The 16,699-nt window shown below is 40.3% G+C and overlaps 1 protein-coding gene across 1 annotated transcript in view; it reads left to right on the plus strand.

Moving 5' to 3' along the window:
* The window catches only part of WWC2 (WW and C2 domain containing 2), a 228,885-nt gene that overhangs the window by 156,712 nt on the left and 55,474 nt on the right, over positions 1-16,699 (plus strand). Inside the window, exons 7-11 of the mRNA XM_025385999.1 lie at positions 2,440-2,586; positions 3,633-3,706; positions 7,464-7,706; positions 13,292-13,381; positions 14,958-15,577. Coding sequence (XP_025241784.1) covers positions 2,440-2,586; positions 3,633-3,706; positions 7,464-7,706; positions 13,292-13,381; positions 14,958-15,577 — 1,174 coding nt within the window. The remainder of the gene's footprint in view (positions 1-2,439; positions 2,587-3,632; positions 3,707-7,463; positions 7,707-13,291; positions 13,382-14,957; positions 15,578-16,699) is intronic.

The following is a 16,699-nucleotide window of genomic DNA, read 5'->3' on the forward strand; positions in this document are numbered from 1 at the left end:
TTCCGACCCAGTTGATTCTGGGGTGCCAGCTGAGAGGTGGGGAGTGCTGACCCAGCTGGGGGATGCCTATACAGTTACCCTCGGAAAGCTGCGCATGGCCGTAGATCCCCTGACTAAACCCGTTCACTTCTCAGCCTGTGGGTCTTCACTCCCAGTGATCCAGCAGCATGTGTAGAAAAAACAAAATAGCCATTAAGTGATCAGTATTCTGAATATCTATACTTATCAAATACAAGGGTGTCTCTCTTCCTCTCCTTCCGTCCATCCCATAATTATCACAAACACTAAGAATTCTTATTTCATATATTTGGAGTTCTTACTTAGCTGAGGAATAATTCAGTCCACATCTTTGTGAAAATGTTAGAGTCACTGATGATGTTTACATTCTCAATAGAACATCTACATTTAAATACCATATTTAACTACTTGATGTTGGTTTTCAAAATATGAGTTGAATATGGATAAATATTCTTGGATCCATATAATTTTGCATTACTTGCAAGAAGAAATCTAATAGAAAAGACAACAATAATAACAGCAAATACTTATAAATACTGACTTTGTGCCAGGCATTCTTCTAACTGCCTTGCATATAAGTAATTCCCTTGATCCTCACAACAGCTGCTAAAGGTAGGCACTATTATTATTCTCAGCTAACAGACGAGGAAATTACAGCACAGAAAAATTAAAGTTTCTTTAAAGTCATACAGCTGGTAAGTAGCAAGACTGTGGTTTAAGCCCAGGCAGGCTGGGTTAATGTGGTTTTACCATATATATAACACGTGCAGGACTTCGCTGGTGTGTATTTTGGTTTTGTTCTGCAATTGTCTTGCTGATTAAGTCAGTAATTCCAGAAATGCATGTCATAGGTCCTTTAAAAAAAAAAAAAAGTTAATAGAACTGGAGCAAATTTACATTGGAACCTTCTAATTCAACAATTTTAGGTCATCTTTCATTTTCCTATACACTTTGGATTCATCTGCAGGCCCGATTAAATTAAAAGATTAGATTCCTTTTTAGTTACTAAAGTACATAGAATAATTAATTAGTAGATGCAGAGATTGACAATAGAGTTAGAAGGGACTTTCGATATCTTCTGTGACTTTCAAACCTCCTTGACCACAGTAAGAAATAGATTTTACATCAAAACCCAGTAACACACAATTGTGTGTACCTATAGATAAACAGGTGTGCATGCGCGTGCACACACACACATACACACTCAAAATGAATTTCACAGAAATATGCGTACTCTTAATGCTGGTGATGTACTCCGATTTTATTTTCTAGTATCTTCTATGTCTTTTAAAAAAAAAAATACTAGTAACAACCTGCTAAATTGATTGAATGTATTGCCATCACAGATAAGTTTGAAGAACACTGACTTTTTTTCACTGTATAGATGGAAAAATAGAAAAGACTTGCACAAGGTCACTAAAAGGTTTTTTTGTTCTTTTCTATATTATTTGACGTGACCATTTATGTTTTATCCTCTCATATATATATATATATATATATAGAGAGAGAGAGAGAGAGAGTATTAATATCCCTTTGGAAGAAAATAGAGAAAGTTAGGTAAAAAATTCCTGATCTCTGATATTTCTAATTCCTCCTAATCATGAAAATTTTAAATATCAGGATTAATTACAGGTTCTTTTGTTGATAATAATCATTTCTTATCATTTTATTAGTATTACTGTAGGGTTTCCATTTTACTGTTTTAAGTGATTCAGATTAGTCTTTCCTTTTCAATACTTTCACTTGTTCATATCCTCCCTCTGAAGTAAACACAGTATATTAAACCTGAGTGCCCACAGCAGGCACATTTGCTTTTGATTATTCTCTTTACCAAGCCAAACATGTCGCCACAGGCAGTGCCATGCAGTAGACACACAGATGGGCTTGTTTGATGCCTGTGCCATTCATTAGCAACTTCTGAGCCTCAGTTTCCTAATCTCTAACGTTGATGTGAGCTAAATAATCTCTTGGGTCCTGTCCAGATGTATAATGGCATAATTGAAGAAGTCTTCAAAGTAGGAAATTCTCTTACTGTATCTAAAATGAGAGATTACATTATAGATACTGTGTTTCCAGAATTTCAGTTGCGTAAAGTGAGTGGGTTCCTATTGAAATAGAGGCAACTTCTTAATGAAATTTTTAAAAATAAGACATGCATGTATTTTAAAGATACCATTCATAGGAAAATGCTATCTTGGGAAAGATAAGACAACTGGTTTAATACGATCTCGCTTCTGAAGTCACGTCTGTAGGTGCAAAATTATATCCTACTATTATTTTTTCAATTATATAAAGTGGTAAGTACCTACTAAATAAAGTAGTTTTTTTTTTTCCATTGAGATTATCTCTTTCCTTTTAATTTCACCTGGTAGGGAAGGTTTGCTCTCTTAATTTATGAAAAACTTTGTGTTTTCTGAACAGAGTCTTGCTAAGCTGCAGGAGCGGTTTCATTTGGATCAGAACATTGGCAGATCTGAGCCAGATTTGAGATCTAGTCCTCTGAGCTCTCATTTATCTCTCTCCAGACAGACCCTTGATGCCGGGTCACAAACAAGCATTTCCGGAGATGTAAGTTATCTGTGTTGAAGAGTTGGCCCAGTGTTGTCCTTGATGGGGCTTACTTGCAATATGGATGGTGAACTGGAACCAGAAGTATATGTAACTTGGATTCTGGCTGTGTGCATTCAGTGTTTCATTCTCATAAGATTAGTTTTAAAAATCATAGCTTCATCTTTTCTATCTAGGTGCCAAGCGTGTCAGGATTTGTCCATATGAATAGCTTTGTTCAAACTTTCTCATGCTATATTCCTTTAAAGACACATTGAAAGGCTAGAGGCATGTGAGAATTTAACTTTTTCCTGTTACGTTTAGAGTCTTGGAAATTTAGGTTCTTTCAAATAAACATTACGCCAATGAGAAACAGAAAAACATGCCTTTTAAGACTAATAAGAAAACTTGTTTTTGTAAATCTTAATTGATTATATTAAAATGTTTAATCTGTGATTTATATCTGCCATTTAAATATTTAATGTGGCTTGGCTATTGTTGACTATTTTACCTTCTCCATTTTGGGATGCCATTAGCAAGTATTTACTTCTCAATACATTCCCATTTATTTTCATATTCTTTTATGCTGCTTTGAAATATGTGCTGTGAAAGTAAAACAGAGATCAACAGTAGGGCTTACCTATTTGAAAATTAATGTTTGAACTTAGTTTATATTTTGTACAGTTGAAAGCTAAATGCTAGAAATTAGGCTCATAAAGGCAAAGAAATTAGTTCCAGTTCATAAATTTTATTGACCTGTACACCCTTCATAAACTCTAAGATACCAGACACATTTACCTTGGTATTTACAATATCAGGATATTTTTTATCTTGAATTTAACATGTAGAGAAAGTAATGTTAGCGTCTTTGAAAAACAGATGAGCTTGAATTGAAAGAGATGTTTTGCCCCTACTGAGACAATAAAATAAGTGTCTTTTTAAATTGGTGTTTCCCAATTTCAGTACCATCTTCTTTAACTTTTCAATTACACATACTTCCTAGAAACAAAAGCAATTTACTTCATTCATTAGCAGAGTTAATTGACTTTTTTCCTTTTTTCCACTAGATTGGAGTGAGAAGTAGATCAAATTTAGCTGAAAAGGTCAGGCTAAGCCTACAGTATGAAGAAGCCAAAAGAAGGTAATGACAGAGAAGCTGTTTTGTGCATGGCTCAAACATTTCCTTTTCCAGAATTAATCTTTACTCATGCGGTGACATCTGCTGGGCACTCCCCATACATTCTTACCAAGGCCACCCTTGGGTTTTTAGCGTGTAAGGGCTGCTTCCTCTCTGGTCTACCTTTTCTTCCCCCGGCTCTCCCCACCACCAAAGGCTAAAGAATAGGGAGAATTAATGAGAAGTGTGGAAATGAAATTGCCCCCTTCTCTTCTGAGAAAAAAGAAGCTTTGAGTTGGTACAATACTTAACTCTCAATTAAAAGTGAGACGATTGGTTGCTTTGATGGAAATATGATACGGTGGTTCAGGTATAGGACTAAATAGCTGTTGAGGAGTTCTAAGGCGAGTAAGTATGTTCCTTTGATTTGAAGGGAAGTCTTACTGCTAATGTCTTTGAAGGTGTCAGTTCCAATCGACTTACTTTAGGGAAAAGGAAGAGAGATTATTTCTCTCTTTTACATTATAAACTTTTCTTAATCCCTGTGCTATCTTTTTCTTACTTTGTGATTCTGCTGGAGTGAGACATAAGAAACTTCCATCTCAAAAAAAAACAAAAACAAAAAAAGAGACTTCACCATCCTTATCTAGTAGATAGACTCAAATATTTTTTATAATTTAGAACTCATTATTATGAGGGAAAGGATTATACTGATGCATTTGATTTCATTATTTTCCTCATAAGAGCTTTAAAATGCTATTGGGTTATTATTTAGGAGGACATTGGGATAAACTGCATTGTCGTCCTGCAAGAAACAGGAATTTATCGTGTTTCTCCCCATGATCATGAAAAGCTCAGCTGAGAACCAGATATTGAAGTATATTCCTTATTATTGGTGATGATTTAAAAGCAATTAGCCATAGTCCGTAGAGGTTATCTGGCTTTAACAAAGTAAAATAAATACACTATTCACCTCTATGTAACCTGTATTCTTAATATTACTTGGTTCCTCATTTCCTGAAAGAAAGCTAAACTTCATTCCACAAATTATTAACCATGTGAACCTGAACAAGTCACTTAGTCAATCTGAACAGCAATTTACTTGGCTAATTTTAATGCCTTTAAATTTTCTCTGGCAGATTCTAAATTTCTTCAGGTTAGGAAAAATGTTTAGGCTTTATTATCCCCTTCTCAGTGCCCAGATTAGTGCCTTCCCTTCAATAAGTATTGAGGATCAACTTCTGGTTTTGTGGCCCAGTGATGTGCCAGCTTTTGGTAGATAGTGCCTGTGGTCCTCTTGTTGTATGTCCACCTGGGTTGGGCTGTGGAAAAATCCATCATTTAGGTCTGCTTTTCTGAAAGAGAATGGCCATTACTCAGAAGCAGTCTTGGAGAAGTGGGCCTTATGCCCCTGCATTCTTTCGGGCTTGACTCTGCTTCCCATGGATCAACTTCAGCTTTCACCCCTCCTTTGACTTCTAAGTTAATTTTATCTGGAGCTCACATCGCATTTCTCTTCCTAGGTGCTTCTAGAAGTCTTCTTCATATTCTGCTCCCCAAATTTGGCACATCCCTTCTAAAATAAAATTTAAGACCTGCCTAATGTCTGATCACACAAATAATAAACAGGCGGCTCTTTTTCCTGTATTCTGTTGTTGTTCTTGGTTCCGTTGGTTAATTCAATCACATCAAAACTTCAGACATTGGTTTTTCCCCACTTGGTTGCATTGCCATGCCATTTAGGGTTTTGTTTTAAAGTTACTAGTGATGCTGATGAGAAGGTGAATCTCAAGCGCTTATGCATATGTTGAAAATGCTTTTTCCTCCTCAATTCTGAATAAGTAAAGAGGCAGGCTGTGTTTCTCTGAAATCTGTTTTCTCCTCCAGCCCTTGTTTTATGTGCTTAATGAAGCTAATAATGTCATGCTTATTTAGCATTTTGATGATTAATTTTCTAGTATGTTGAGACAGTTGTTTATGGTTTTGTGGTTAAAGCTGAAGAATAGCTGATGTTACATCTATCATAAGTGCAGACAGTGGGAGAAAATCAGAAGTACACTGCATACCCAGTGCCAGTCTAAGATGGCAATTTTATTTTTAATTAGAACAAGAAACTCATGACACAAAGGTATGGATCTACTTCCATCTTTGCTCTTGATTATGTTTTTCATTCACCTTTTCTCTTGCCTTCTACAAATTCTCCCATGAAAATGGGAAAAAATTATTTTTCTATTTTTCATATTCTGGCGTGTACAATAACAATATCCAAAGTAATCATCCAACATTTTTCTGTAGAAACATAAATTCCATGTGCAAACATCAGTGGAGTTCATAGTTCACTGAGCTCTTGTCCTTATGGTCAAAAGAACCATGTCCTGATTGTCTTCACAGTGCCACGTAGCAAGTTATTTGACTCGGGTGGTTAGGACATTCGTACTGAGTCAGGAGTAATGTTGACTCTACCAAGTGTGATGAAGCTCTCGACATAAGAGAAATCTGGGGTCAGGCAAAATTATGGAACCAGTGAGATTTGCCTTTGGTGCATTTCCTCCTCCTTCTCCTGTCCCTGTCCGCATCACTTCAGCACCTGTTGTCGCTCCAGTGGTGTCACACCAGCTGCCTGTACTAGTGAAGGTCCACCGTATGCTGCCTGCAAATAGCTGTGTACAGAGGAACCACAGGGCTAGCACAATAATGTATAAAGTGTCGGTGCAATGACTGCTCAGTAAATGGCTTGTACACCAGCCGGGGCACTGATGGGGAAGAGACTCACATGCAACTTAAGGAGAATGTGAACGGGAGAAGGCCAAGCCCTGCCCCTTCTTTTTGGCGATGGGGGAGCCTTGATGGATCAACCCCTGACTCTCTCTCCCAGGGCCTTGCTCCCTCCGATGGGGGAGCCTTGATGGATCAACCCCTGACTCCCAGAGTCTTGCTCTGTCACCCAGGCAGGAGTGCAATGGCACAGTTATGGCTCACTGCAGCCTCAAACTCCTGGGCTCAAGTGATCTCACCTTAGCCTCCCGAGGAGCTGGGACCACAGGCACACACATCACCACACCTGGCTAATTTTTAAAATTAAAAAAATATTTTTGGTAGAGACAGGGTCTTGCTATGTTGCCCAGGCTGGTCTTGAACTCCTGGCCTCCCATGATCCTCCTGCTTGTTGGATTATGGGCATGAGCCACTGCACCGGCCCAACTGCTTTCATACCAGTTGGCCATACCACTGCTCTCTTTGATGCCCTCTCCTTCCCTGACTTACTAATGCCCTAGTCTCTGTCCAGCCTGGCCTGGGGTTCCCATTTTACTAGCGGACAGCATCTAAACACATTGGAATAAAATGTATAGTGATGGCATCTCAGATATCATTCACCTCAGTTTTTTTAAAGGGAACCCCCCCACCCCAGTCTTCTTTCCTGTCACCTACACAGGCAGTCACATGTCAGGGCTGGCCTCTCTCGTGGCCCCCAGAGCACTCACCTTTTGAGCCTCTGTGTACTTGGCCTTCACCCTTTTGTCAGATAACTGGGTGTGCTCACTCACGTTTTAAAGATGGGGGAAAGAAGTGAGTGACAGCTGAGTGTGGAGTCAGGCCCAGAGACTGGCGTGCAAGGCTGCTGCTCCCACTCCGGCCTCTCACCAGTAGACCACACCCCTTTCTGGTAAGGTCAAGTTAGGAAAATCTGGACAGCGTGTCAAACCCAAATTTGGCTTAGGCTGTGTTTACCTTTCTCGGGAGTTTTAAGTATGTGCATACCTCTTTTATCTTTTTTTTTCAGTATGGCCAACTTAAAAATTGAACTGTCAAAATTGGACAGTGAGGCCTGGCCTGGGGCACTGGATATTGAGAAGGAAAAACTGATGCTGATTAATGAAAAAGAAGAACTTTTGAAAGAGCTTCAGTTCGTCACCCCACAGAAACGTACCCAAGATGAATTGGAACGCCTAGAAGCCGAAAGGCAGCGGCTGGAGGAAGAGCTGCTGTCCGTGAGGGGAGCACCAAGCAGAGCTCTCGCCGAGAGGTTTGTTTTCCTTCGGGAAATATGGCAGCTTAACTCTTGTGGGAGTGGCTTAACTGGATACTGTTCTCCCTGGGTTTGGAAATCTCAACTGCATCTGTTCTTAGCGGACTGAGAAACACACAAATGGACTTTCTGTAGAGCAGTAAAGCGCGCCATCCTAATGCCCCACAGGATAAGTTCTGTGTTTGTTAGGAACGTGCAAAACCTGTGACAGATGTTGAATAACTAAGGAATGCTTACATGAAACCAGGAATGTACATCATTGATGAAGTCTGATAACAATAGCTATAAACTATTGCACTCTGATAAGAAAAATTATCTAGACTGTTAGAGCCACTGAAGCATCCTATTCTGGGTTTTATTACTCACAAGAATGCAAAAGTTTATTGCTATTCATTTCACAAGGAAAAGACAGCTTCCTCCCTGTGATATCCTAACAGGTCAAAACGTACTCACTTGCATTTTGTCAGTTGCAGCCCTCCTGTGAAGCAGGTGAAACTGTAAAGGAAAATACTGTAGGCAATTGTCCCATCTTTCTGTGGGAAGGTGTGAGTTGATTATTTCATCTTAAAAAATCCAGTTCTGTAAACAGATAAGCTGGAATGTTAAGTGAGGGGACCTCTGTGTGTCGGTTTGACATGAACGCATCTGCCTAGGAGCCTGTGTCCAGGCCTTGATGGCAGAAAGGGTTGGATGCCTGTTGCAGGACAGACCAGAGAGCCCTTGAGAACCGCTGCATATACATCCTTTAGGCCAGCCAGTAAAGAACAGTGCCTGTTTCAGAGTAATGGGAACAAAATTCACATTGATATAATTTCAAGTGACCTGGAAGTAAGTTTAAAACACCCAGTCATAATCCAGTTGCTTAAAAAAAAAATTACTGGCTTCGTGCCTTCTAATTCCTTGTCCTCAATAAATGTTTAGGATTGCATGTCTACATAGTAGCAAAACATTTGAAAAGCAGGGGGAGGGAGAGAGGAAAAAGTCTCTGACATTCCCAGTTAGGTGTTAGCATGGGGACTCACCCATCCCAAGGTTAACCATTTTAGTGGAGTTGACTTCTGTGGGTTAAAATGTTGATCAAGGTAACACGCAACCTCAGTGTCGTAGCTGTAGGGAACATGAAAACGTATCAAAAGGAAAAGCCTCTGAACTATAATCTTCTACCCTCTTAATGATTCTCATCTTTGCCTCCATTTCCCCTTCTTTTCTTCCCTTCTTGTTCTGGCTTTTCTGTCTAATTTTGCTGACTGAAGGGTCAGCCTAAGGGAAGTATCAGCCAGGCCGGCAAAGCAAGGCCCCATCTGACAAAGACCAAAAGGAACAAAAGGAGTAAGAAGGCAAGGAGAATTAATTTGGTTTGTTGTTGTTTTTCTGACTTACCCTGATATGTCTAAATTTGTATACCTAAAGTTTCTAGCTACTGATTTTCGGTAGCTATGATGAAACGGGTAGCCTTTATGTGGCCCGTTTGTAAAAGCAATGATGTTTCATACTACTACGTAGCACTTAATAAAATTTTATGTAATCATACGTGTCCAATGTGCCACGCCCATCTCAGCTGTTCTACTTTGTAGTAGGTGAATCTAGGAAGGACTTACAAACAGATGTGTTCTGGCAGAGAAAGAAAGCATATTTGTTTGTCTCAATCAGCTTTTATTGAAGTGGTATCTTGCTTGCCTTTTTAATTAGGAGTAGAGCTTCCAAAAAATGCCTAATGATATAGCGTTAAAAAATAACAGTTTGTTCCTAAGAACCTAAACTTTGACTTTTTCCTAAGTACCATTTGCACACACACAGTAGCTCAAAATTCCAGCAGAAATAGTAGGCTTTTTCCTTTTTTATTTATTTATTTATTTTTTAACGAAAAGCCCAAACCTCACCAGAGACAGTAGGCTTGAACTCATTAGGAAGAGGAGCTAGAAGATACTTATACAAAAAATTGTCTATTTAGCGAGATCTCTTTAGTGAGACACTGGGTTTGTGTCATCTGGGGAGTAAGTGGCTTGGCCCTGTCTCCCATGACTGGATGTTGGCAGGAAGGGAAACATGGAATTTATATATGCAGTATGTTGACTTTCTGAGTTACCTGGAAGAGCCAGGTCGTTTACTATTCCAAATGAGTGGATGCTAGTTTCCTTATCAGTGTCTATGGCCAAAGGCAAATCCTCATACTTACTTTGCCATCGAAGGTTGCAGGACTCAGACATTCTCGCTTGATCAACTTAAAACTTTCTAACTCCTATCCTGGGATGCCCAAAGTGACTCAGTATTTCACGTGTCCAGAAGAGCAGAACCTACCGCCATTGGGAACACTGAATCCTTCTTTCCCAAATAGATACAACCTCATCTGGCTTTGGGTTTTGTTGTTGCTGTTCATGGTTTTGCTTTCTATTCCCCCATGCTCTGGCATTTTTCTTATGGCTTCACCCTTTCGTGTCTTCCTACTGTGTGTGGGCTTCTGCTCTGCTCACTGCTGCTGTTGCACTGACTCCGGGAGTTTAAGAGGGAGGAGAATGCCCTTGCCAGCAGTGTCTCCTCGTGTCAAAGCGGGGTTGGCCAGAGCTGCTTTTAGGAAGTAGGATTTGCTGGGTGAAACTCACTTTCTTCATAGAACAGATTGTGTGCCACCAACCCCAAATCCTTCCTTTTCTTCTTGGCACCTACATGACTGTCAAAGAAAGCTACCTGCCATGTCCTCCAACATTTTCCTGTTTTCCACTTATATTTGGGGTTCCCCATTATTTCAGGGGTGACCTCTGGCAAGATTCTGAGTCATTGCTGAACGTTGGTCTCTGAAGGAGCTAGATGTACATGAATTTTCAGTCTCTGAGTGATCCCACAGCCCCCGACCGGCTCTGTTCCTGCCCCTGCAGGGCTGCAGTGTCCCCTACTGGGCCTGATGGCAGCGACCGTGCTCGCCACCTGGTGGTGGGAAAGAGGTGCTCATGGTGGAGGATCATTAGGCCAAAAGAGAAATTGCTCACAAATGAAAAAAACCATGCAGGGAAGGTGTTTCTAGGCATCTTTCATATTCTTTCCACGCAGTTATTGAAATTCCTTAAACTCTATGCTTTTCTATAGCTGGTAAGATCTTAACATTGCTCCTTGTTTTCTCACAAATGTTGGGGATATGCCTTGTAATTGCCAAGACGTTTTAATTGTTTCTTAATTATTTGAATGATTTTGCCACTGCTTCTGAAAATTTTTTTAAAGCAAGTAGGTGGGGACATGAGTGTCATTTAGTTTTGAATGGAAAAGGGACTTCCTACTTCTACAGATGACATGACATTTTCCCTAGGTGCAGACTTCTGAGATCAGGAGAAGCCAGGCTGTGCTTCTCTCCTGCAGGGCACTCAGGGCAGAGACGGGCAGGTGTGAAGGCCCATACTTCACAAAGGGCAGCTTGAAAGGGGATGTGGAACAGCTGGGCCAGGGGGAGGAATCTTTTAAGGGCCAAGTAGAGGAAACCCTTTCTCATCCAGCAGACCAACAGGCAGGAGTTGGAGAAGAACTCAGAGAGACAGGTATGCACCCTTTTGAGAGGACTGATGTCTGCAGTTTCTTCTAACCCCTGGTTATGGGGAAGGTGGGGAGGGCGTTTCACATGCAATACACCTGGATTCTGAGGAAGACTTCGGGCTGTCACTAGGAGAGGCTTTGATGATAACATCAGAGACAAACTGCGGCCCACTAGGAGGGTTTCTGTGCCTCTCCCCAGTGCCTTCCTCATGCTTATCCCGGGGAAGGTTTCATCTCAGCACCAGCAAGAACGGAGGGACTGGCCAGTGCACCCTGCACTGCAGGGAGAAAGGGCTGGTGTCTGCCTTCTGGGATTGTAGGAGCCAAGTGGGAAATATGAACAAGAGCACAAAGACAGGCACCTGTAGTTCAAAGCAGACATTAAAGGGCTGAAAGAGCAGCTGCTGAGCATCACCTGGAGAAGGCTGAGGATGCTCCCTAGTGATGGGGGAGGGGCAGCACTGAAAGTGTGGCTCAGGGTCACATTCTGATGTCATCCTGATGCCCCATGAAAGCACTAGGAAAAGGCTTCATTTTAATAAAAGCAATATTGAGTTTTAAAACTTACTTCCAAAGTGTTTCTCTTGTTTCAGAAGACATGGATTTTAGTAGAGTTTGGGGCTTTCTTCAGACCTTTGTGCACCTTTTACTTCAGTTAGTCTACTTCATATTACTTTTTTCCTTGTTGAGTTTTTATTTATATTTGAAAGATTTTTAAAATGACTGCTGCTTTTAAAAATACACCTTTGAAAGCCATGAATTAAGAATTTATCACACTTTTGAAGTATTAAAGAAAATGGCAAGAATTACTTTTTTAGTGTAACATACAATGGAATAGCGTTGTTGACACATCAAAGGGATAGATACCTATAAACAAAATACGGGCATGTTTCCTTACTGCCAGAAACATATATCACATTTCAAAGAGATTCAAAATTAAGGAAATTTTATTTTTCTCCAAAGAAAAGTGGCTAATTTCTATATCCCACTTTGCAGGGCATGCGGAGGCTTTAAACAAGTCAGATTTGTTTTTCTTCTCTGTCGAGTACTTTCCCATACATCTCTTTAACAGCCTTACCAGGGAGACACAGGGGAATTATAGTCACCGTCTGACAGATTAGAAAAGGAAGACCCTTGATTCAGTGACTTACCCAAGGATCTGCAGCTAGTAAGCTGCAAATCAAGATTAGAAACCCAGATGCCCTTTTCCTGAATTCCATTCTGCTGCTCACTACTCTGAACTAGTGTATTTCAATGATGTCTAAAGACCTTCATATGACATAGGCTATCCTTACACAGACTCTTAGTTGCATAAATCCCTGGGTACGTAGTATATTCTAAAATGACTTACTATTCAAGTATACAGTTCTATAATGCTGTATTCTAATTTAAAAAAAAAAAACTTTTGCAGCTGAGTGTGGGTGAAATTTTATGATAATCTGACACAGATAATGAGATGTGCTATGGGTTGGAAGGGAAATCACTTTTAGCTCATCCTCTTCCTTAAACAGTTGAGCCCAAATTAGCCCACAGTGGTAATGTGGACTAAAATTGTTTCTTAATTGCTGAAATTCTTATCAAATTAGGGTTGGGAGTGTTATCGCCAAATATTATGTTGGAACAAGCGTTACTAAATTCGGTATTTAGGGTGACCTTTACTATTGCTGTGAAATGTTTTAGGAAAGGGTTCCCAAGTCACAGATCTGTGTCAGGATTCTTAGTCTTTGTTTAGTTTTTTTGTTTTCGTGGTTGTTTCCTCCTCAGTCTTCTTCCCCAACTCAAAGGACCATGTTATTTACCCATTTAAAAAGATTCTAGACTACCAGCAATTTTAAATTCTCAGTGACATTGGTGATTGGGCATGACGCTCTCTCCCCATTCTTCAGCTTGGCTGTGTGCAGCTCTGCCTCCGACACTCCTTGCTGAGTGTCCTGTTTTCTGTCTGTGGAGCCCATTCACATTTTCCCCTTGTGATCTGTAATGCTTGTACAATAAGAATCTTTCTTTTCTTTCAGTTTTCATATTTTGTTACAATCATTTGAAAATAATTTTTTTCTTCCTAGATTGAGATTGGAAGAGAGAAGAAAAGAGCTGTTACAGAAACTTGAAGAAACTACTAGATTAACTACTTATCTGCATTCACAACTTAAAAGGTGAGCTTATCAGATTTCTGAGGGGAAAACTTTTCTCTGAATACATTCAGGCATATTCTTGTTCATCTCTGATTACTTTTCACTTTATTTCCAACTACTTAAAAGTAAATAAAATCATTATACTAGTACAGTTAATATTTGAGTGATCAGATTTAAAGTCACATTTTCTTTTTCATGAACCCAGTGTCATATTTGGAATACATTTGAAATATGTTATAGAAAGAAGATATGTTTTAGCTGTCAATACACTTAGGAAAATAACACATTTTTCCCATTGCCCCATTTTTTAAAAAGGGAAAACGGGGGAGTTTTGCCTTAAAATAGCCATAGATTTCCTTATATTGATGAAAAAAAAATTCACTCCTCACATTCACACACAAAGAGGAAAGGTGAGCGAAACCAAGGGTCTTTTGTGTGACTTCTTTCTTTTTATTAGCTTGCCTTCTTTTCTCTAAAAATAAAAAGCTTTTTAAAAAAAAAAAAAATCTACATTAATGTTTTTGCCCTGTTTCTCTTTTTTTTCTTTCAATATTTTTTAATCACAAAGTGGCTTCTAGATGTCTGTGCAAATAAACTTATCAGCAAGTATTTGATTCTTTTTATTTTTGCAAAAGGAGGATAATGTTTAATACTGCTACTAGCTACTTAAAGAGTATTTGGAGAGCAAGGCTGAAAAGGTTAGTGAAGAAGCATAGACATGGTATACAGTTATGTGCCACATGATGACTGTTTGTCAAGGACAGACCGCATATATGATGGTGGTCCCATAAGATTATAATACTGTATTTTGACCGTGCTTTTTCTAGTTTAGCTTAGTTTAGATACACAAATACTACCATTGTGTTATAATTGCCTACAGTATTCAGAACAGCAACTACTGTGCATGTTCATAGCCTGGAATCAATAGGCTACACCATATAGCTTGGGTGTGCAGTGGGCTGTACCGTCTAGGTTTGTGTAAGTACACTCTGTGATGTTTGCACACACAGCCTGGAATCAATAGGCTACACCATATAGCTTGGGTGTGCAGTAGGCTGTACCGTCTAGGTTTGTGTAAGTACACTCTGTGATGTTTGCACACACAGCCTGGAATCAATAGGCTACACCATATAGCTTGGGTGTGCAGTAGGCTGTACCGTCTAGGTTTGTGTAAGTACACTCTGTGATGTTTGCACACACAGCCTGGAATCAATAGGCTACACCATATAGCTTGGGTGTGCAGTAGGCTGTACCGTCTAGGTTTGTGTAAGTACACTCTGTGATGTTTGCACACACAGCCTGGAATCAATAGGCTACACCATATAGCTTGGGTGTGCAGTAGGCTGTACCGTCTCGGTTTGTGTAAGTACACTCTGTGATGTTTGCACAGTGATGAAATCACCTAACATGCATTTCTCAGAACTCGACCTGGTTGTTAACTGACATGTGGCCGTGATAGGGATTTCCTCTGTCCCTGGCCATTGATTCCATTCTTTAGTAGGTTTCTTCCCTCTGCAGATCTGAAGGAGCCAGTAGGGATTGTGATAGGTTTTCCATTTTGTAGCAGATTTTATGGTGTGTGCTTTTCATCTTTCAGCCTCTCTGCCAGCACCCTGTCCATGTCATCTGGGAGCAGCCTGGGTTCCCTGGCATCAAGTCGGGGCTCTCTGAACACCTCCAGCAGAGGGTCACTCAACTCCCTCAGTTCCACTGAACTCTATTACAGCAGTCAAAGTGATCAGATAGATGTGGATTATCAGTATAAACTGGACTTCCTTCTGCAAGAGAAAAGCGGTTACATTCCTTCCGGACCCATTACCACCATCCATGAAAACGAGGTGGTCAAGTCCCCCAGCCAGCCTGGCCAGAGTGGACTCTGTGGGGTGGCAGCTGCAGCAACAGGCCACACTCCTCCGCTGGCTGAGGCCCCCAAGTCTGTGGCCTCTCTGTCCTCGAGGTCCTCCCTTTCCTCCTTGTCTCCTCCAGGCTCTCCCTTGGTTTTGGAAGGCACGTTTCCCTTGTCTTCTCATGATGCCTCTCTCCATCAGTTCTCTGCTGACTTTGAAGACTGTGAATTGAGTAGCCATTTTGCAGATATCGGCCTTGTCGAAAATCAGATTTTGCTGGATTCTGATTCAGGAGGAGCCTCCCAGTCTCTTTCAGAGGATAAAGACCTTAATGAATGTCCTGGTGAGCCATTATATGAAGGAACTGCAGGTAAATGCAGCCCTTTGCTTTTATGTATTCCCTCTCGGTGATTTTAAGGAGGATGATTGGAGGGTTATTTTTCCATATAAACAAAAGGGTATGATTCCCCTTCTCTTTCTTTTGAGTAATCGTTTTGGCTTCATTTAAGAAGGAGTTTTTACTTATATACCTAGATATTTTTCATTATCAAATAAAAATCACCTTCCCTATTTAATAGACTTAATCATTTAGTACCTGTTCAGTTGTCCAGAGACACTCTGTGTGTGGTAGCTGACGAGGAACGTATTTTGTGAACCCATTTCATATTTCCAAATAGATTCCGGTTCTGAAATAGCAAGGCAAAGAGGATTGTCTTTTAAAAGTTGGCCTAAAACAGATTACAACCAAGGCAATTAACATACTAGCTAATTAGAACCAAGGTTCAGTGTTTAGATTGTTGAGGGAATTCTATATAAATACAGTTTTTGTTTCAAGCCAGACTCTCCTTTTCTGGCAAAAGTTAATTTGGAGCAGCAGGTTGCAGTGTATGGTATTACCCTGCCACCTTCTGGCCAGGCGAACTGTTGCAGCCCCGGGAAGAGGTTACTAGAGATTGGAGTTCTTAGGCCTGCATTTGTATTCAAAAAGACAGAAACAGGAAAAATATAATGTTTTGTTTGTTTGTTTTCCTTTGCAAGGCAGGAACTTTGAATATGTTAGATGTGATTGTAAAGAGCACAAGATGGTACTCTTGTTGGCAGATGATCACTGTTGGTCTGAGGAGGAGGATCTGTTCGAGCTAGCTTGAGACAGAATGTGAAATAAAAGCCCCCGTGCTAGTCTAGAGGAGTCCTGTTCATAGCTACATGTTTTACTGATGAAAGAGGGCAGGGCTCTTTAGAAGTGCTCTTTTCCTGTTCCTAGAAGCATTTTTATTTGTATGTATGGTCCTAAGAATTCTAAGTAATCGATTGGCCAATTCAGATGTGTAAAGACATTGACAAATCCACCGTGTTTCTGTGGTTTCAAATACTGAAAACCCAAGTGCTGTGCCCTGCCAGTGGCCTGGGGCAGAGGGAGGGCCCATGAGACATTTGTGTGGTTTGTGCGCCCCCTCCTGGGCAGATGTCAAAGCTACAAGTAACAGGTTAT

The sequence above is a fragment of the Theropithecus gelada genome, chromosome 5 (assembly GCF_003255815.1).
Source record: "Theropithecus gelada isolate Dixy chromosome 5, Tgel_1.0, whole genome shotgun sequence".
Lineage (NCBI taxonomy): Eukaryota > Metazoa > Chordata > Mammalia > Primates > Cercopithecidae > Theropithecus > Theropithecus gelada.